Below are 22,882 nucleotides of genomic sequence, written 5' to 3'. Positions count from 1 at the left end.
TGAAAGGAAAACACAGACAAACTTCAAAAAGCAGGGTATGGGTGGGGGGGAGAAATTGCATCCAAAAAACACCCTACAAAATACCCAATAAAAAGTTCTTTATCTTACTGTGTAGTCTGTAAAGACAAACTAGCAAAGACTGAAGCTCCTTTTTCAAGGTACTGAAAGGCAAAGAGAAAACTAAGATGCTGCACTGTGAGATGGTTTTTCTCGGTTTTGGAAATGGATAGGAATTGAGCTTAGGTAGACAAAAAAAAATGAGAATTGTTCCAAGGAACATTTTCAGCTACCCTGTCTTAAACATGCTACAGATCAAAGCAGCTGCCATTGTCTCTTCTCTTCCATGGACAATCAGAAGTTGCAAGAACAAGAGAAGGGCTCATTAAGAAAGGAGGGGAAAAAAAAGAAAAAAATGAAGATTTTCCAGATGCTCAGACAAAAGAGGTCTCTGAAGTTTCAGTATTTAATGGAACTCTGACTCTCATGACAGAGTTCACTAAGATGAATGCAGGAGAGCTCTTGATCCAGACAGATTTTACTAGCAATTTTTTTTTTTTTTTTGAAGATAGATGTTTTTCCTTCTAGATATTTACAGCTATACCTTCCTGTCTCCTTTGAATGGTCCTATCTTACCCTTCTCCCACTACTGCTGTTTGTTGCCTCGTTTCACTTTTCTGTTCAAACTGACTCTGTGCTCTTGAAAAGTGACTTGGATAGGTGAGGACTTCTATTTTATTTTAAGATAATATTTCAGAAGGCCCTAATACCACATTCAATTTCAACATTTCTCAAATATCTATTCCTTCACTAGCTTCCCCCCCAACTGTAGAATCTACAGATGTTCTCCCATCATATTTCTGCATTTCTTTCTCATTGCAGTACCTGCTTACGTTCTAAGTGGAAAGGATTTTTTGTAGTACCTTAAGTATGACTTAAGACTGAAATAATATTAATCAAGAATTTGACAGCGATAGGAAAAGGTCAGGGCTTCCTTCTTTAGGGCAAACAACTATTCTAAGTATGCAATTAATGAAAAAATGAGTTCTGCTCGTTTCTCACTTTGATCCTATGAGTTCCGGTCTCTCATTACCACATTTTAAGATTGTGCATAGAATGTAGTCTCACAAGTCATCCAGTTCCACAAGGTGTTTTAATGAGTGTGTGTATATACATTGCTTTAATTCCTGCTCTTCCAATAGGAGTTTTCCCAGCTCTCTTAACAGTGTAGCAAGTAACAGGGTTGAGAATTAGCACTCACCTTTCTACATGTTCTCTCTGTTGCTGACTAACCTTACAAAAACTGAGGCTAGATTGTATGTATTAACACCAGAGTGCCCCTGCTCCCAATACACTTGATGGTTTCCACCCAGGCCATTCCTCACTTAACATCTTTGTCTCCATTCACACATCTTCATTTTTTCCCCATTTTCTCTTCTCTTTTAAGAACAACCTCAAAACTCACTTCTTTCAGCTTGTTTTCCGTCACTACTGTCAGCTCCGGTGCTATCTGCTCCCTCTCTCTTGCCTGAGCATATTGAAAATAAGAAAATTAAGATTCACTCAAAGTTAACACAATAGAGAAACAAAATTCATTACCTGAATTCCTGGTAAACAATCCTCTTCAACTAGCAACATCAACTTCCCTCTTACATGTCATTATCTTAAATTTAGCTGACAATAGACCCCAACTTCAGGAAAGAAGTGCAGAAATAAGCATAGAAATGCTGTGAAGGATGCTAGACCAGGACAAATTTGCTTAGAAAATGCACGCTTTGGAAAAACACCTCATCTCCCTCGTATTTGGGCATGGAAGAAAAGACTGAAGAGAAGCTAGCCACCAGAAGGAAATGCAGAAGTAACAAAAGACACACAGTATCAACTGACTGGACTGTCTACCTTATTTAACCTATTTTCCTTCATTTTTTCCCCTCTAATTTAGCTTATTGCCTCTAGCAATGAAACCCACACTCAAAGATTATCACTTCAGCCAAGAACACTTATTTTTAATAGTGTCATAATAGAATGGTTTCATTCTTTGCTGGCTTTCCACAAAATATTACTAACTTACTCAAACACAGATGCACAAAATATGAAAATGTAGAGCTATATTTTGTAGCTGAAGGACACCTGGTTTTCCTTAATGTCAAACTTCAGTAAATGTTACTCAGGAGAGATGGAAAAAAAATCTACTTACTCACTAAATAGAAACATCAGAGCTTGAAACATCTAAGTTCAGATTTCTCTCAATTCTGTATATCTGGTGCTACCTACTAAGAGCATCAGAATGCCACAAAAAAAAAAAAAAATCACTGCTTCTTTACATGTTTTGAGTAACAATATATGCTGCTAACTTTTCAGCCCAGTTTTCTAGCAGAAAAAGGATTCAGTGGTCACATTTTCCTTTCCATCATAAACCTCTGAAGCCACTTGTCAGTAACTGAAATTTGACAAAGGTACAGGATTTGCAAGGAAGCTTATTTTCCATGTTTCATGAAAGAAAACTAATGAGCAAAGACAATCACAAAGCAGCAGTTCTCCACTAAGAAAGAGCCTACATTGTGAGCCAAATGACCTTACTTTCACATGGAAGAAAGTAAAAGACTTTCTTTCTGTTTAATGATAAAAATAACTTTCGTTCTAAGACATTTTAGATTAACCTTTCAGATGAGAGTATGCTTAATGCTCAATCAACTGCTTCTTTAAAAACAGGAACTAGTACTGACGGTTAATACTTCTAATGTGACAAAACGTGTCAGCTTTCTTGTTACAATCAACAGCATCATCAGTCCCTTCAGTGACACTGTACATACCCAAACCAGCACCGCACCCTCTGGGAACTATTCAAAGACTGCATCTTCTATTTCTGCCCCCACTTCCTGCTTTTCCCTCCCACACTTCTAGCATCTCGCTCTCGCATACTTGGCTTTGTCTTTACATTTGAGGTAGTCTTTATCCTCCTGTCAAGACTTCCTTCAAAAATGACAAGATGGAAACATCCACATTCCTTTGTATCTCCACTGACTCAGTATTTTTGAGCTACCTAGCAGGCTACAACCAATCCTGAACGAACTGCTTCCAGGAACACTGAACTGATTCCAAGAGACCCATCTGTGTATTTCCTGTTAGAAAGCTGGAACCAAGGCTCCTCACTGTTTTGAGATCCTTGACCAGATCATAACTCACTAAAGGTGAAAGTCCTGCAGCTTATTACAAACTTAGTATCTTAACCAGTTTAATAAGCTGATCGTGTGACTACTCAGAGGAGCAGAACAGAAGAGAAATTGATTCCAAAGAAGAGGATATGGCTTAGGAAAACACTAAGAAAGTATTATACAGAATTACGCTGACCATTCTTCTCTCAGAAGGAGTTTGAAACAGTCCAGCTCTAGAGCTGCTTTATCTCATTTCTTTGAGCTTGTGAGGCTTTATAGACGAGTCAGGAAACAACAAAATACCTAAACCAATTCTTTTTACCTTGTTCATCAAGAAGCTTTTTTGTAAGATCTTCCGCCTCATCGCCACAGTCTAATTCCAGGGGATCATCGTTAATATCCAAATTCTCCAGCTCCAATTCCAAATCCTCACTCCCAGGTGCATCCTTATTATCTTTGGCATCTTTGGAATCTGTTTAGAAGTAGAAATAATAAATGTTTAGATACACGCAGACATGGTTAGAATACAGTTAGCCTCATGTTGGTAAATCTACGTTTCTTTAGTGCTGCCTTCCTTACCCCATTTCCTTTTAAAAAGACTACAAAATTCTTGAGCCTATGACATCTCATCTGCTAGGTCTCAGTGCTTTGGCATCCTTCATCTGGCTTTACCTGCATGCTTGAAAACTGCAATTATTTATCCAGAGTGGGGTCTAATAAAAACTGCCAGCAGTTTTACTGCTTTTATATGTTCTGAACTATACCTGAATGCATGTGGACGACACATGCATTCAAACACAGCAAGATACTTAGAAACGTAGCCATCTAAATAAAAAAATTTTTGAAAAAGGTGAAACCATCACATGGAAAATACAAGCAAAACAATCTTGCATGCTGGCAAGGTCAGATAGAAAGACGGTATTCATTCACTGGGTTTTCAGAGGATACAGTGCAAACATTATTCAAAAAGAGACAGGTACAGACTAACTTAGAGTTTGCACTGCATATTCCTCATACCACACCTGATAACAAAATTGACAAAGTAAGGTAAGAGAGAAAGTGCTTCTCTCCTTATGCTTTTCAACAAAAAGTAACCTAAAAATGAACACAAAAATCAGAACCGCAAGAAAATACTGAAAAGTGGATGTAGATCAACTGAAAAGTGGATGTAGATCAACTAATCTTACAATCATTATTCCTGCAGGGGAGAGTGGGGAAGGTGAGGGAAATCTGTGAATCTCTAGAAGATTCAGGAAGGAATAGCTATTATTTTTCTTGGACAATAAACTAGTCCAATCTTTTTCCAAAAGACTGTCTCCAACATTTTGCAATCCTTTCAGGCCTCCTTCAGGCATCACTTGCAGATCATGCTTCATAAGAAGTATTTTTTTTAATGTTATTTACCTTGAAAATCTTTTCAAACAAAACCATGACAGATGTGAAATAACAAAGGTGATACAAAAATAGCAGACTCAAAGCAGGCAACCTATTTCAAGTCACAGACTTAATTCACTTTTGAATAGGCCTCAGGAGGTCTCTAGTTCAATCCTCTACTCACAGTTGGTTTGAATACTGTGTTCAACCAATTGCTCAGGGATTTTTTTTCTAGGTGTTTTGAAAATCTCTTGAAACAGATTCCTGTCTTCCTGGGCAACCCACTCCAACTCTTTACCCTCACATGGAACTTTTAGAAAGCAGAAATTCCAAAGACACTTGTGAGCTGGAAAGCTGAAATTCCACCCCTACTCACGGACCTACCATACATGTATCAGAAAACTACATAGCCTGTGTCTTTGTTTACTTCCTCAATGCCAAAGCAGTGCTCTTATCTAAACGTGCATCTTCTATTATGCTTTGAGCCAGTGATCACAAATATCGCTTTTATCCCATTATAAATGAAATTCATCAATGCCTGGCTGAGACCCTAGGGTCTCATCAGAAGTGAAGAATCATCCAGTCCTTTTAATACAACTTAATAATGTGACTGCCATCATTAACAATTTAGTGTTCACTTTGTTCTTTCACTAACATTTTTCAAAGGTGGTAAACGTTCAGATTTCACACAGAGTTAATATTTACTCACGTTGGTTAATCACCAATTCTTTAAAACCTATAATTCCATTAATTTTAAATTATATTTACTTTTTTGTCCTTACATTCAACTTGGATAATACCTATCCCACATAGCCACTTCCCTAAAAATTCATCCAAACTGGTGGAATGTCCCAGTGACCACAAATTTCATTACAGACTAATTACTTGCATCTATTTGGCTCCTCTGTTAGATGTGATAAAACATATTCTGTAGTAAAGTATTCTACCTCTTGATTCGTCCTTGCTGGAATCCTTGCTCTGGGAACATTTTTCATTATCTTTAAACAAGATTGCAGGCACAAAAGCCTTCAAGTCGATGAGGTTCTCATAGAAGTTTCTAGCATCTTCATCTTCCCAAATACCCCCTTCCAGGTCATATTCTCCAGGCTTTCCTGGTGTGAAAATGTCAATACCAGGTCCATGTTCTGCAGAAACGTGAAACCATAATAATGTTATTTATGCAATCTTCTCACCTTAGCACAGGAGACACCTTTAAAGATTAAAAATACTTTTAGAAACATGAGAACCTGTTACTGCCATTATTTTCTCTTTAATACAGCAATGTGTACTTTAAGGTGCTTTTAATAACCCAATTTGAATATATCAATAAGCTATCTTCAATTCTTAAATTGGGTATTGACAGAAAAAAACAAAAGGCAATACCTGAGTAAAAGCTAAATGAAGTACAGACAATAGACACATTAAGTGGTATCAGAAAGGACAGTTAATAGACTTCAAGCAAATTAAGAAGATAATTGCTCTGAGCATGATGAACTGTACCCAACTGTATTCAAAGAACAAAGTTTAAAAAGCTTGCTTTTAAAGTTAAAGGCGTTCAAGAAATACAGCTTTTTAAAGCTCAAGATCACTTTGAGTGATCTCAAACAAACGTTACACTTATGATATCAACATCATCTCTTAATCTAAAACTTGAAATTCATTAAGGTGTTGAATAACTTTGTAAATTAAACACTGTTTTCAGGAGGTCAGAGCCACCTAGTGACTTACCTGGCATAACACTATGTTCCTGCTCATAACATCATTGCACAAAATATACTCCAAATTCATTTTAGAAAAATATTGGATTATAAAACTAATATACCATAATTTAAATATTTTAAAAAGTATATTAAGTGGAACAATTTTGATTTTCCATTTATTCCTGTATTACCTGAAACAATCTAGAGAAGTTACTGTGACTATACAGCATATATAGTCGTCACAGTTGCATGTTACTTTAATAAAAAAACAGTCTTTCTTTCTTTCTATCCATAAGGGGGAAAACCTAAATTAAAATAAATGAAGGGGAAGAACACATCAGTAAAAGGATTTTGTTAGCTTTCCCACCACATCCAAGCCAGGTCCAGCATTTTGTTTACTTGCTGTAAAAGATGGCCTACCCTCAGGAGTTGGTTTATCTTGAGGAAGGTCAGGCATATTCTCATCCAGAATATCAGCTAGAGACTGAGAATTGGCCAACAGCTTCTGATATGACATTGCAAACTCCTCATACTGCTTGTGCCGATCTTCACTCAGTTCTCCTTTGGAGTGCAGGATGCGCCTACAAAGACCAAACTTACAGTAAGACAACCTTTTTTCTTAAAATCTACTCAAGCTATGCTGAACCTCTACCAATTTCTCTACTACACAAAGCTAACCTTCCTTCTGCGAGAACTGTGCATAGCCCAGATTTGACTGCCGTAGCAAAAATTTGGTCAACGCTGTTTTTTCCCCCCAAACTATACTGAATTATTGAGTTCAATATAATTGAGCATAGCACAGTCACAGAAGTTCTGCCTTCAGGTAGCCTTTTCTTTGGATACTGATGAAAATTTTTTTTTTTTTTTTTTTAAATATGATTGTGCTGTAAGAGTACTACACGAGCGCATAGTGCTGGAAAGTAAAGCATTTGACTAACAAAAAAGCTGGATAAATGTTGCTTTACATCTGTAACAATACGATTCCTTTCTGTTCAAATAAGGAAGTGGGGGATCATCAGGAAGAGGCTCAAAACAGTTGTACATGAAAGCAAGCCCATAAGTTTCTCCAACAAGCCAAGTTATTTCAAAGCTATCAGTCCAAATTAAGATCTGCTTTATCACTTTTCTTTGATTTCTTTCCTAAGAAGTGCCCATACTAATCTCAAACTCTCAAATTTCAAATTGAAATCTGTTTTCAAAAGCAACTTCTGTTAGAAAGAGCATAAGCACTATTACTCAACACTTTATGCCTGCTTTAAAAATGGTCTCATTTGTTTTTAAAGAGTAGAGAGTATGGTTCAAAACTATTTTTATTTTTTTTTTTAATAAAAGAGCATTATGTGCAAGCATTTTCTTTTGTCTGCCTCTTTCTACAGCAGGTGGGTAGCGCATAAAATAAAACAAGTTCTCCTAAAATTCCAAATAGTGTGCAGCAACCATACTTTAAGACAGTCTCAAAGGTCATCTGCAGCTTTCTGAAACTAACAATTGTTTGTTTTCAATTAAGGAAACCGCAATTATTAAACATTCCTTAATACTTGACTTACAAACACCACCCAAAAGGCATTTGCCAATCTTAACATCTTACAAAATTCACCAAATCCACCTGACAAAAGGCAAGTCTTTGCCTCAACTTAAAAGGATTCCTTTTTATTCCCTGTTGCATTCGGTTGCTCTGCTTCACTTCAACTGCTGAACTGAGGACATGGAAGTAACCTAAGTTTATCTATTATGTTGGAAAACACCAAAATCTGAATTCAATTTAACCAACTTTTATGGAGTAGCACAGCTTTTCTCCACATGTAAGTTCTTGTATTTTCTCATTTAATTTCTAACACAAAAGTCCTTAGAACATTTTTCCTTCAAGTTCCTTGGAAACTCAGGGACTATAAAGCAACTTTGATAAGCATCAGTAAGTTACTGTTCATTTTATGTAACTTATTAAAAACAGCCAAAAAGCACACTGAGTAACAGGCTACTGGAGTTACAAATTTCTAAAGTCAATTTCAAGAAGAAATACAAATAACAAGCCTCTTACACAGTAGCATCCCTAGAGAAGCTAGGAATTCCAAATACCATAGATTTTAAGCAAGAAATCTTAAGAACTTTCAAGAGTTTGAACCAAAAATACAGAACAAGGCAATCTCTGCTAGCACAAAGCTTGCCCCAGAAGGCCGATGACTACATTAGCATCAGCCTTTTATTAAGCAATAAATAACATTACAGAATTTTCACAGAATCACAGAATTTTCTAGGTTGGAAGAGACCTCAAGGTCATCGAGTCCAACCTCCAACCTAACTCTAACAGCCCTCCACTAAACCATATCCCTAAGCTCCAAACCATATCCCTAAGCATTCTTACCAACAGACCCAAACATTTTATACCATAAAAATTGTCTAACAGTCTAAGCAATGCAAATTCAGGGATATCCATCCTGGGGTTTTTAGTAGCAGGTTAAGAGTAAACAAAAGTCATCTTAGTTAACAGCACATTCATAGTGTGAGCAAGAAAATCCCTTGTGCCCCTTGGAACTGTAACCTAACACAGATGTCTTGCTAAAAAACGAGAAGCAGTAACAGCAGAAGTAGTTCTATCTCTTGTCCCTCCTACAAAGGCACACCTCTATAATGTAGATTACCTGCTTCTGTAAAGGAGAACAGGAAAAAAAAATATCAAGTTAAAATTAACATGGACAATTTCTGAAGCGCAGCAGTTCAGTTTGGATTAAGAAAGTGTGTTAAGTGCCAATATGTAACCTTTCCATGGAGATGGCTATCTATTAGGTATATTTTAAATTTAAGTATTTTTATATAAAAATATCATTATATATAATATATATATTATATATTAAATATTTATATATATATAAAAACAATAGCCTCCTAAACATGAACACTGAAACCCTGTGCTATTATAAAAACAGCATAGCACTGTAACAACAGTAAAACTGCAGTCTGGTTTCCCACTCAAACGTTAACAAATTCAAGCTAAAGCCTATCAATTGATCTTTAAAAAGCACAATTCATTTTTGCATCCAATCAGTATTACAGCAGAAGGTACTTTATCTATGTCTCCTTAGAATTTTGCAAAGTACCATGAGGATCGTTCATCAGTCTTCTGTCTAGGTTAAGCATGTTTTAAGAAGTTTCTTCCATGCCTAACAACCACTTGTGAGAACTCCCACTAGAACTGGGCAAATCAAGCCGGCTCCTTCCTTCACAGATACAGCCTGCACGGACTTTGCCGTGCTCTTAGCTCTGAAACCAGACAACTGTCAGGCTCTACCAAAGCACACTTCAAAGCAGTTTTCCTAACTACCCATTCAAAGAAACCTTTATGGTTATATATTAAAGCATTATTGCTTTAATATATTAATATATAATATTAATTTTAACTAAGTGATGCATCAGACACAGGGTAGAATATTAATTCCCAATTAACTCAACGAGGTTGCACAGCTTGAATTATTTCACAGTGGCAGTTCCCCTCCTGATAGGTGGATTCAGGAGATGCTTACCTGACAACACAGCATAACCTAAACCTACAACTGGCTGCTGGGCACAAGAGGGAACAGCTCGCTCCCGTTTCACTTCACCAGCTCTGGGTTAACAGTTGCTAAAAGCTGTTGTTGGCAGCAAAGTGGATCAGGTTTCCAATACACAGAGGGCTGTTTTTTCCAATAGGATTATTGCCTCTTTAAAAAACACAATCATTTTTCAAAAATCCAATTTATGAAGATCTCTATAGCATTTCCAGGCTTCTTACCAGCCAAATTTCTGTCTTTGACCTCAAGCCTTACAAATCCATAGCACACAACTGCCAAGTGCATGTTATACACAACATAAGGGAATAAAATTCAGCAGGAAAGCTTTTTTCCATGTCTCATTTCTTAAAACTTATTCCCCAACTTTTTTTTCAAGCAGCTAAAATAAACGTTTAAAACTTCAGGGAGAAAGAAATAATTTTCACCCAGTGTTAAATGATACTTCTTCGCATTCTTTCACCAAAGCAAAGTTTTGCACCTAAGTTTGTAGGGTAATTCAAAGTGGAAGGCACACGAAGAAGCCACCAGCTGAATCTCCTGTTCAAGGCAGGATCAATGAGGAGATCACACCAGCCTGCTCAGGGCTCCTCTCTTATTTCTTAACATCTTTCAACATTTTTTCCCCTACTTAAATTCCTTTCATAAAGCCTCTGCAATGCTCATTCATTCACCCTAACCAGAACCAACGTGACCTGAACCAATTATAGCTGTGAAAGTACAAAAGTTTATACTGATTATATTAAAAATAACAACGGCTGAGTCAATAATATCTTTATAACAAGGAACTTGGAGAAATAATGCTAGCTCAAAAGTCAGTTTATGCTCCCATGAAATACAACACTGAGCTGTTACCGGACAGGACTGCAGCACAACACCTATCAGCACAGCGGGAAGAAGTTCAATGCTCTGATTTGGGAATGTTTGAGCATATTCTAAATGTACGTTTGGCTCTGTGCTGATGATCAGCATTTTAACTGAAACTTGTGTCTGCACAGGTTTCATTTCTTTCTACCTGGAATGCTCCCAGAAGGATGTAGCTACTACCAGGTTCAAAGACCAGCAATTGGCTTTAGGCTGGCTCCAATAATGACATTTCATGATGCTTTTAAAAAAATAAAGCAGGTAATTATCTTAAAAAACATATATGCTTGTAATAGAAATTATTCAGATCTTAAAGGTATGTATACTCACACCATTCAATATTTAATATTTAAATAATATATATAAATATTAAACTGTAATGATGTTTACTAGTTTAATGTAATAATATTTAAATATTTAAATAATTTAATATTTATTTCATATGCACATTTTGGAGGATTTGAATCAAATTGACTATGCCCTCAACATCTTAATATAGAATATTTGCACACGGAGCGTAAGGGACACCTTGTCAATCCAACCTCATCCTTCCTCCATACTCATTACCATTGATGAGACTGGTACGCTAAAAAAAGAGTAAACAAGCCAAAGACTTTGTGGCATATGCTCTGTTAAACACATGTGGGTGGAAAGGGAGGAATCAGATTGTGCCAACTGGAAAAGACTGTACCAGCTGGTAAATAAGCATTACTCTCAAGCCGCTATGGAAGCATCACCAAAAAGATAGAGTTAAGAGAATTAAAGCTCAAGGTCAACATCAATGATCTTTAAATATATTTATAGTCTGTTTTTTTTTTTTTGCTTGATCATTTAAGTGTTCAGAGGAAATTCAGACTTTAGGGTATACAGCATAATAATTTATATTCAATTCATAAATTAACAATTTATACATCATTATCTTGCACACACCACTAACAGCCTTTTGTTTGGTGACAGATACTGCAACAAGCCTAGGCATTTCATAAATGAAATATATTTTCCTCCATAAATGAAAAGCAACATGTAAATGTCACCTGTTTTGTCTTTCAATATTTTGTAGCTCCCTGTGGTCCCTTTTCAGGTGTTTGGTCAAAGACGTAAAGTATTCCTTCAACAAATTCTGGAAGGGCTGTTGTTTCTCTGGGCTAATTATCTCACTAGGAGGAAAGCTCAAGTTAAACTTCTCTGCAACAGTTTTTACTTTCCTTGGTACCAAACCAGCAATGTCATCTCCACAGTGCCGACAAAAGCTGATAACCACAGAAACATGAGTGTGGGACTCTCGGTCAGCGTTAATAATATTTTTAAGCTGCTCATAGATTAAAGACAAACCTTCCTTGTCAGTGAAAATCCCAACTATTGTCAACTCTGCAATGAAACGCAAATCAGTTCTCAACTTAGTAATGTTGGGAGTCTTCTCTTCTTTCCTTGCTTCAAAATGTTTTTTCCAAGCCTGAAGTAATGAGGGAGCAAAATCAGCATAGCGCTGGTGGAAGAGGGAACACAAGTGCACAGCGCAGTTCACATCCGAGATTTTCAGTTTGGCTTCCACAATAGAAGCTACTGCTTCTGCAATGTATTTGCTTAAATTCAGGCTATTAAAATCATGGGACAAGGAGTCCCTTTGTTGCTCTGTAATGGTTTTTAGCTTCTTAACAAAAGCTGTGTTCTTCTTCAGACTGGAGTCTAGTCTGCTGAAGAAGTTTTCCTCGGGGCGATTGTCTGGTGCATTCTGGTTTTTGCTGCGAAGCTCTTTTCTTGCCTGATGGCGCTCCCAAGCCTCCTGATGGAGCTGATGTGCTTCCTCTTTTTCTCTACGAGGAAAAAAAAAAAAAAAAAAAGAGTAACTTTTGTTACAGAGCCTTTCTTTCAGGTTATCCAGTTCAAAATCTTTCAGTAATGCTCAACTCAGTTTCTTTTAAGACTACCTTTTGGTATTTAACAAGTTAATCCTATAAAGCTAAAGCATCTGCTTCATGAACCACTGCTTAAGTTTACTGCTCCGAGAAACAAGTCCCACGTGTTACAAAACGAAATAGCTCTACGCAGAACACATTAATCCCACCAGACTTGCAAAATACAAACATAAAACTCTGTTTACTCCAGACCGAGGTAAAGCTATTACAGGGGAGGACAGAAAACTATTAACAGGTTATTGTTAAAGGGGAATCTTTTACAGAATCACAGAATTTTTCTAGGTTGGAAGAGACCTCAAGGTCATCGAGTCCAACCTCTGACCTAACGCTAACAGCCCTCCACTAAACCATATCCCTAAGCTCTACATCTAAACGTCTTTTAAAGACCTCCAGGGATGGTGACTCCACCACTTCCCTGGGCAGCCTGTTCCAGTGCCTCACAACCCTTTCAGTGAAGAAGTTCTCCCTAACATCTAACCTAAAACTCCCCTGGCTCAACTTAAGCCCATTCCCCCTCGTCCTGTCACCAGGCACGTGGGAGAACAGACCAACCCCCACCTCGCTACAGCCTCCCTTGAGGTACCCATAGAGAGCGATAAGATCGCCCCTGAGCCTCCTCTTCTCCAGGCTGAACAAGCCCAGCTCCCTCAGCCACTCCTCGTAGGACTTGTTCTCCAGGCCCCTCACCAGCTTCGTTGCCCTTCTCTGCACCCGCTCAAGCACCTCCATGTCCTTCTTGTAGCGAGGGGCCCAAAACTGAACACAGTACTCGAGGTGCGGCCTCACCAGAGCTGAGTACAGGGGGACAATCACCTCCCTAGCCCTGCTGGTCACACCGTTTCTGATACAAGCCAGGATGCCGTTGGCCTTCTTGGCCACCTGAGCACACTGCTGGCTCATATTCAGCCGACTATCCACCATCACTCCCAGGTCCTTCTCTGCCTGGCAGCTCTCCAACCATTCCTCTCCCAGCCTGTAGCTCTTTCTTCCTAGACTATTGGAATTACACAGAGAATTTTAAGGACGTGAAATACATCTGCCCCAACTAGAGTTTGGCTATGACACTGTCCTCCATCATTGAAAGTGACATACTTTACACACAAGAATGTCCAGAAACCTGGCTTTTTTGTTCTAAAGATGCTATCTGCAACACTCTAATACCTTTTGGTATCACCCTGAGAAACATTATCTTGGTAAGATCATGTGCTGAAGTGCTAGGTTACATTCCGTGTTTGCCATCCAGATATCAATCAACTATGACAAAGTAAAAAAAAAAAACTGCAGCCACCACTCACAGCACATTTGCTCTCCTCACAGTTTTGGACTCTTAAAACCTGTATTCCCAATTTTAGACAGTAACACCTCTCCATCTCTTATTATATCACACAGGTGCTTTCAAACAATCATTGCATGGAGATCACCATCAAAAACCAATACGAAAGACCAAAGTAACAAAAGTTAGAAGGTGAAAACTCAGAAGTTCGTAAAAATCAAAGCATGCTCACCCAGGCACATACAATTTATAACACCACACACAACTTCCTATAACTCAAACAGTTATTTTTTTGTAGTTCTGTCCCCAGTCCTCATAGCAGGACTACAGCACCTGGCACAGTTAAGCCATTAAAACACAACTTACTTCAGCTGAGCAGCTGCTTCTTCTTGCTGACGTTTCACTTCCTCCTCTTGCTTCTTTTTCTCTTCCTCTTCAAGTTTCTTTTTTTCCTCCTCTTCTTTCTTCTTTTGCTCTTCTTCTGCCTTCACTTTATCATCATCTTTCTTCTTCCGCTCCTTGTCTTCTTTTTTTCTTTTATCCTCTTCCAGTTTTTTCTTTTTATCTTCGGGAACCTTTAAAGTCTCTCTCTTCACTCCAACCTTGACATCTTCTTTTGGCTTCTCCCTGGTGCTCACTGGTCGCCTTTCACCAAATTCTTTTTCTTTATTATTTAACGAAGATTCTTTTTCATCCATGCTTGCTGACTTTTTGCGCTCAGCTGGCATTGTGTTACCCGGGCAAACCTGCAGAATCAAAGAAAATAAGTACTTTTAACTTGCTGTTGATAAGTAAAGCAACTTTCACAACCTGCCCATGCCTGTTAATTCTTACAAAGGTGAGAATAAAATACACCAGAATAAATTACAGACTTAAACTAAGTTTTCTGGAACTATGGAATGCATGTAATGGAAGGTAAGAACTAAGAACTTTATTACAGCCTTCCAAATTATAAAGCTTAGCTCAAGATAAGATGGAAAACACAACAATACTTTCCAAATCTAAATTATTACAATCGTTATCTGAATGTACTGAACACAACTTCACAGTACAAACTGCGAAGTAAAAACATTTGAAGTTTCTACAGCCTGAGAAACACATTGTCTTGGAATATAACAAGAAAAAAAAAATTGAAAAAAAATCCAAAACCAATGAAGGCAAAGTACCCTGAGTTCATAAATAAAAGTACTTGATTCATCAGCATGCAGCTGCATCTCACTGAGATTTCCACACATCTAAAACCACTCTCTCTTCCCACACCTCTATTTAGGATCACAGGATAGCACAGGTCAGATGAGACCTGAAGAGGTCCAACATCCTGCTTAAAGCAGGGTCAATTCTGAGGTCAGACAAGACTGCTCTACGCTCTATCCACTACAGCCCTACAATCCACACAGGAAGGAGGCCGTGCTGGACAACCTGCTCCAGTGCTTGGCTGTCCTCATGGTGAAAGGGCATCACTGCATTACCCTCCTTCCTCACTCCTCCCAAGATTTCCCCACTCATTGCAAGTTTCTGCACAGCACAAGTAGCAGCTGGGAGAGTGCTGTGCTGACTGAGCCTCCCTGCCACCAGGGCATACGGAAATGAAAACGGAAAGGCTACAGTTATCAGGAGTTAGCAAAGGCTCTAATTTGTGTTTCTACTCGTTACTTTTTTCCCCTAAATGATCTGCAGAAGCTTTATCATCTTTAGGGTTTCTTGCACTTTAAGCCATAGATGCATTTGGCAAAGGATCCAAAACCCAACATACATTGAAGAAGAAAGTACAGAGAATAATTTAGACTGGAAGGAAACTCCAGAGGTCACCGAGTTCAACTCCCTGCTCAAAAGGGGTCAAGATCAGGGACGTGTCTCATTAAGTTTGGAGCAGCTCCAAGAACGGAGATGCCAACGGCCCCTCCGGGCCCCTGCTTCCGTACCGAACATCCACACTGGAAAAGCTTTTCTTAATATCATCCTTGAATTTCCTATGCCCCAACTCATGTTCCCTTCTTCTCATCCTATTCCCACACAGCTTTAAGAAGAACCTGGCTCCATCTTCTCCATTCTGTCCCACCAGGTAGCTGCAGACAGTAACAAGAGCTCCCCTTCTCTTCTTACAGACCCAGCTCTCCCTGCGTGCCCTGGTCTCCTGCCGATCCTGGGGGCTGGCTGCAGCGTGTCAACACCTTTGGTGGCACAGAGAGCCCGCAGCTGGACGTGGTGCCCACGTGCGATCCTGCAAGTGCCAAACCCAAGGCCAAGTACCAAATACAGAACCACCCCAGCCTGATTTACTTCACACTAAATTCCTGTCTTCAAACAGAAATCTATCATCAACTTTATTTTGTTCATCTCCAAGCTCTTTCGTTTGAATCTGTTGATAAATCCTAAACCCTCAAATAATTTTGGGTCCTGGAACACCGGGAGGCCAGCCGTAAAGTATCTGTGTATTAGCAGAACTAGGGTCCCAGCTCTGCAAATATGTATTCGTCATTTTTATATATTCACATGCCTCGAAGTTAAATGCTCACACAGACAGGAGTGATGGGACAATGCCCAGTTATCAACCCTGCTTTGACTTCGCTATATTTCAGTCAGGTTGGAAGAAGAAAATGAGGTGGATTCCCATATTCCCCATATCTACTTAACAAAATGGATGAGACACGTGCATTTCAACCCAACTAAGAGTGTTTCCAATAACTATATTCCAAAAGAGTTGAAAATAACATAAAATAGACACCAGACTGAAGGAAGTCTCTCTTTCTAAGCAGTCCATATTCCCTCCCCATACACACAAAGCAGTAGCATAAGTTCATACACTAACCATCCCGTATGGAAATGTGGGTTACATTTTCTCTGATGTTTGTATGTTTTTTCTGAAGAAAAAACTGGTTGCAAAACCACATTATAGTCACGCGCGGGCAGCGACACCGCAGCAATAGAGAACCTGTTCAGGATTTGGCCGCTTTGACAGCAATTGACAGCAGCGGCAGCAGAGAGATGTTTCTGAGGTTGATTTATGGAAGCAGGGCCGATCAAATCAGCACAGCTTACACAAGTACCAGCTCATTTGGCTCCCAAATGCTTGTCTACAGCTAAGAGGTTACACAGCTCAGCATCTCTGAACCACTCCGATTTCAAAAAAAAAAAAAACCAACTGATTGACATCATCTTAAAACAGTGTTGTTATGAAATCAATACTTAAAACACCACCAAAAAAAAAATAAGAAAAAAACACAAGCAGTACCAAAGGCTTCATATTAAAGGTTGGGACTAATTTTCCAGCTCTGCAGGCCGGTTAAATGGGAGCTGTTCTTCACAGATTGACCTGGGAGATGAGAATCCTCTACACACCTCACATTAAGCAAGAGTTCATTACTGTTGTCTCACTATGAATCCACACTGGAAGTTCCCAACAGTTCAAAACGGCTAGTCTCTCTCCCACTACCAAAAAAACGGGAAGTTCTCAGCATTTAAACATTGCTGTAACATACTATTAGCAAGATTACAACTGTTACTACGTTGCATGAAGACTCTCCAATAACTGTGTTCAACTTTTTCTCCAGGAAGACTACAAAACAACACACAAAGAGAGTAGCACATTTTTTAAAGTGATATGTTTTTAAACAAAGATAATGAATTAGGAGCTAAGTTTAAAATGAGAGCAAAAGGGTTGTTTGATTACAGAAACATTGGAAAGGCACACCATAATTTCAATACTCTTTGTCTCCCACCTGTTGGTAGTAGGGTAATCAAAATTTGGAGGAGATCCCAAGTATCCAGCTAGACACACATGTAAGTTTGACATCACATCCACTCACTGAAATCGTTACAGAACTTATCCTCTTATTACTTTTAGGATCTCAGAATTCTGTTTTAAAATATGTGTCCTATTTGCTTATATAAAAGCAAGACAAAAAGCTGGGCTGAAAAGAAAAGGGACGGAGCACTGTGATTTCAGTAGGCGATAGGAAGCACTTTTAACCCCACTGGCAAACACCAGTGACAAAAAAAACAGTTGGTTTTATGATAGATCCTGTCCTCTAACACACAGTACACACATTGCAATCCTTCTCACTACCTGCTAGGTACAGCTCCTTATCTTGCAAACCCTTCTGGTCGTACTGACAGCTCATTTAAGCCTACCAATAATTAATTGCAGGAGGCAGGCAGCACGACGGCTGCCTCCAAGCTATACACAGACCGCTTCACTGGTCAGCGCACAGCACAGAGGTGTCCACAGAGCGCATGCTACAGCCCTTCCCTCAGCAAGAATGTTAATTTAGACTGAATTATTTTTCTCAGTCACTGGCTCTAACAAGATCTGTAGTGATGTTATACCTTCAGAGCTCCCAATTTGGCTGAAACTGGTTTAAAGGTTCAAAAATTTGGGGGAGCAGAGAGAAATGGAAATAGGCAGCAGGCTCGCCCAGGCCTCATTACCACAGGCTGCACATAGCTTGGTCCAGATTAAAGGAATAGTAAGACAACTCTGAGAGAAACTTAATGATTAAAACTTTTGTTTAGTACCCAATGCTTCTGTGAACGTACTGTTGAAAAGACAAGATAACGACACAAACTTCAAAAGCCAATAAATAGGAGGAACCAGCACTCACAGATGAAAATTAGAAAGCACGGAGAGCACAGACAGGAGACAAGGCCTCCATACTCTTCTGGGCTTTCAGCACTGCATTCCTGTAATCACATTTAAATTTTTTGGAATTATCTTCTCGGTTCCATCATTTACAGATGCTATTTTCCCAGAGAAAAATACTAAGCCTCCTTTTTCACTATTTGATCTACATTAACTCACTCTAATCTTAATTTTATTTAGGAGTTGTGTTTTTTTTATTGTAGCTGAATTTCTACTTAGCTGTTTTCACAAGAATCTCAGTATTTGAGAAACTGATGGGAGCAGCTCACAACACTCCAGGCTCAGAAACTTAAACAAGTAAAAGTTCACCAATAAAAAAAAGTTTTCCATTTATGCTTTCCCATAAACATTGCCCATGTAATCGCTTATCCTCAAGGAAACACAAGATTCACAAGAGATACTCAGCACCACTAATGCAGCCACCATTCAGAATAAAAGGATCAACACCAACGCCTTCACCTGATGCCCTAAATCCCCTCAGGTCAGTGAAAACCCGTAGTCACAGACTACAGCACCACAACCCTAAATCTTAGTCAAGTATAGGGGGAAGAAGACACAACTTTACTAAACTAAGTAGGAACACCGAGATTTTTCAGACGCTTTTCATGCTGCTAGCGGGATTTAAACTGACCACAAACATTCCTCCGTTAGGTACGCTGTTAGGTAGGGGGGGAACACAACGCAGGCAACAAGTCCCACTTCTAACATCGCGAAAAGCACCCGAGAGCGAAGGAGCCGAGCAGCGTTAGCAACCCCAGCGCTGGGAAATGGGAGTTTTGAGGCGCTGCGGTGCCACCAGGGGCCGGGCCGCTTTTACTTTCGCTTCCACGCCTCCCCCAGCAGCGCTGCGCTGCCGGAGCTGCCCTGCCCTTGGGGAAGAGGAGGGGGAAAAGGGGGGGTGAAGACAAATCGGTGCGCGTGGGACAACAAAACAGCTGTGGCGTTACACCCCCGCCTCTTCTTCTTCCTCCTCCTCCTCCTCGGGCCGTCCCCAACCCCTTCGCTTCCCCCTCCCCCCCCTTCCCCTCTGCCCCCCCCGGTGCCACCTCACGGCCCCGCCGCCCCCCTCAGCCGCCCCCAGGCTCCCTCAACCGCCACCCCCGGTTCCCGCCCCTCACCCCCGGTCCCCTCCCGCTGTCCCTGGCTTCCCCTTCTCCTCCCCTTCTCCTCCCCGTCCCCTCCCCGCCCCGGAGCTCCCCTCACGTCCCCCCCGCCCCCGTCACCTCGGCCCGGTGCAGGCATCGCCCGGCCGCCGCCGCCGCCGCTCCCCGAGGCCCCCTCTCCCCTCACGCCGCTCTCCGTGCCCACGGCCGCCCTCCGCGCTGCCTGAGCCGAAGCGGAGCTTCCCGGGCCGAGCCCCGCCGCTCTCCTCTCGCCGCCCAGCTGATAAATAAAGGATAAGGGCGGCGACTCGGCGCTCGCCCTTTTGGCCGCTCCGTGAGGCTCGGCGGAGGGAGGTTGGTGGCGGCAGAGAGACAGGCAGCGCGCGGGGCAGCCCCAGGTGGGGGCCTGAAGGAGGGCGGCCGTGCTCGGGTTACCGGCGGGGTGCGGAGGCGGAAGTGGCTGAGGGAAAGGTGGGGGGGGGCGTCGTGTGGTGCCGCGTGACGTCACCACCGTGACGGTTTTCGCCCGTGCGGCCTCACATCGCGTCACGCTGCCCGGGCTGACGGAAAACTCTGCTGTTTCTTGAGGCTATGGGACCGCCTGCCCTCTGCCACAGGAAATTTTGGGGAAGAAAACCCCAAATTCCCTCACAACGTGTGTCCCGTACAGCCCTGGCTGTGAGGCGGCCCCGAATTAGCCCCGCCTGAAACCCCTGGCACGGTCCAGCCTCAATAAGTGTTTATTTTGGGGTTAAAATCCAGTTGCTTAAGCACTCAGGTGTTTATTTTCATAGAATCACAAAGTCATTAATGTTGGAAAAGATCACCTGGTCCAACCACCCCCCTACAACCACTGTCACCCACAAACCATGTCCCCAAGCACCACGTCCAACCTCTCCTTGAACACCCCCAGGGACGGTGACTCCACCACCTCCCTGGGCAACCCGTCCCAGTGCCTGACTGCTCTTTCTGGGCAGAAATGGCTCCTCATTGCCAACCTGAACCTCCCCTGGCACAACTTGAGGCCATTCCCTCTGGTCCTGTCACTGGTTACCTGTGAGAAGAGGCTGACCCCCAGCTCCCCACCCTTTCCTTTCAGGCAGTTGCAGAGAGCAATGAGGTCTGCCCTGAGCCTCCTCTGCTCCACACCAAACACCCCCAGTGCCCTCAGCCGCTCCTCACAGGACTTGTGCTCCAGGCCCTTCACCAGCTTCATTGCCCTTCTGACATCTTCCAGGGCCTCGATGTCCTTCTGGTACTGAGGGGACCAAGCACTCTGGCTCCTGTGAGCCATCACTTAGGTGCAGTGAGGTGTTTGTGCTCCTCCAGGCTTAGGGTGAGCACGCAAACACCTGGTCGCAACATGTGAGCCAGGCCTCGAGGGACAAAATGAGATTATTGTTAAACCCACTCTCAGTCACAAGGAAGAGGCAAAGAAGCAGTCCAAAATGAGATTATTCATCTGTTAAACCCACTTTATTCACAGGGAAGAGGCAGCCCAAATACAAGACTGCTTACCGACTCAGTTTTTGGTGTACTCTGCCAGCCAGTATGGGGCTGGACAGGTTTTTTTCCAGGAAAGAGCTCTCCTCCTGCTGTTCATGCCTCATTTTGCAGACACATCTGAAAATCTCCATCTGGAAAAGTTTATGAATATTTGAAGGGGTGAAGTCATGCTTCTTATTTACATTGATCGTTCAAGTGTTTTTGCGGCACAGAGATTTCATTTGCCTCCCAAGATGGTTACTGGGTTGCTTAGACTGATTTGCTAGAATGGGGAAGATCCATGTGATGTGCTAAATGGTGAAAAGATGGGTTAAAAGGGGAGGACATCTGCAAACATATTGGTGTTTTTGGAACAACACCAATACCATAGCCTGTGAGTGGATGCCTCTGAATGCAGCTTTTCTGTTATGGTTTTAAAAAGGTAGACTCAGCAGTATATTAGGGCTAAATTGCAGGTTCAGTGGCCTTACATCAAGAAATGTTGGCTTCTTTTATTTTGAAGAATGGTATTGCCACCTTTTCTAGCATGAATAAAAAGCATGATCACTAAAATTTTGAAACAGTTGTACCTTCTGTATTTACATCACACCAGCCACAGCTACAACTTGTTGGAACTCTCTTTGGTAAAGGCACTGCACGTAAACACTGTTTTACCTTTGATAGATCAGAAAGCTTTTTCTTATCAAGTATCTGTTTCATTTGTGGCTGCTTAAATACTGATCAGGTTTTCCTACTAATTTACCTAAAAAAATAAAAAATAAATCCATGTGGATCTCATTACCTAAATTTCAGATGTAAAGTGTGTCTTTCAGTTTTTTAATTCTTGAAGCTCTTCCTGACTTTTTCAGTATGTTTCTTCAATTACTGGCACCAAACATGCACACCGTTCAGAGAGTAATTGCACTCGTGCCAAGTACTGGCCTTATGTAGAATCTGTAGGTGTGTTCAGTATTTGCCTTGTAGCCAAATACAGAAAATTATCTTTTTTTGCCAAGTGAGCTGATATTCACATAACTTTTTCAGATCCATCTGTTTTATTCCTGTGATTTTTTGCAAATATTTATAGTCACTGTTTCCTGGAAAGGAGCTACATTTTGGTACGCATACTTTTTCAAGGTGTACAAACATATGTCTGATCCTGTTAAATCACATTTGCTTACATCCAGTCCAGTTTAGCATTCGGAGCCAAGATAACCTCTCTTCACCATTTAACTCCAGCTGACAAACCTTGTCAGGGTATACTCTATGGGAAATTTTGGGGTTGATAGAAATACTAAAGTGCCATTCCTTTAAAAAGCACCCATCTGATGATGATTTTCTATTTAAAATGTTGCAAGATTAGTCTGCTAGGTAGTCACCTCTATTTTGCACATTGCTTTTGAAATATTTCTAATTTTCTTAACCAAGACATGAGGTAGAACTGAATCAGCCTCATACAGGAGCCTTCTCTCAGGCAGCCTCTCTGCCTCTGCTGGCAGAATCAGGCCAGAACAGTCCCGTTGAGGAGCCAGAGCACATGGACTTAGCAGTGGTGTTTCTGCTGGCACGGGTACCATCTTCTGACACTTAAGACATGAGCCAAAGTCAACAGAGCCTCTCTTTTATTACCCTAGATATAGTTACAGCAAGACTTTTCCCACAGGTAATCACGTCTCAGACAAGACGGTTATGCTGGCAAAAGTCTGTAAAGCACTTTACATCTTTAATTTTAATTTTTAATTGCAAACAAATAAACAAAACCAACACACAACTCAACAGATAGACTTGATGAGATATATATTCCATAAACTCACACTTAGACTTGATTAAGGCA

General features: G+C 40.8%; 1 protein-coding gene across 4 annotated transcripts in view; it reads right to left on the bottom strand.

Annotated features, from left to right (window-relative positions):
• UPF2 (UPF2 regulator of nonsense mediated mRNA decay) overlaps positions 1–19,893 on the bottom strand; it is a gene marked incomplete at its 3' end in the record, with an annotated part of 62,814 nt that extends 42,921 nt beyond the window's left edge. Inside the window, exons 1-8 of one of the 4 annotated variants that reach the window (XM_082776497.1) lie at positions 19,684–19,744; positions 18,423–18,501; positions 14,188–14,567; positions 11,667–12,446; positions 6,647–6,807; positions 5,474–5,671; positions 3,475–3,624; positions 1,463–1,525 (exon numbers count right to left, since the gene is read on the bottom strand). In XM_082776497.1, coding sequence (XP_082632623.1) covers positions 1,463–1,525; positions 3,475–3,624; positions 5,474–5,671; positions 6,647–6,807; positions 11,667–12,446; positions 14,188–14,549 — 1,714 coding nt within the window. In that variant the 5' untranslated portion in view covers positions 14,550–14,567; positions 18,423–18,501; positions 19,684–19,744. Of the gene's footprint in view, positions 1–1,462; positions 1,526–3,474; positions 3,625–5,473; positions 5,672–6,646; positions 6,808–11,666; positions 12,447–14,187; positions 14,568–18,422; positions 18,502–19,683 lie in introns of all 4 variants that reach the window. The other 3 variants (XM_082776496.1, XM_082776499.1, XM_082776498.1) reach the window with 3 other exon arrangements.
• Positions 19,894–22,882: the final 2,989 nt, after the last annotated feature.

This window comes from Aythya marila (genome assembly GCF_965140915.1).
Source record: "Aythya marila genome assembly, chromosome: 1".
NCBI lineage: Eukaryota > Metazoa > Chordata > Aves > Anseriformes > Anatidae > Aythya > Aythya marila.
This window is presented reverse-complemented; position numbering and strand designations above follow the sequence as displayed.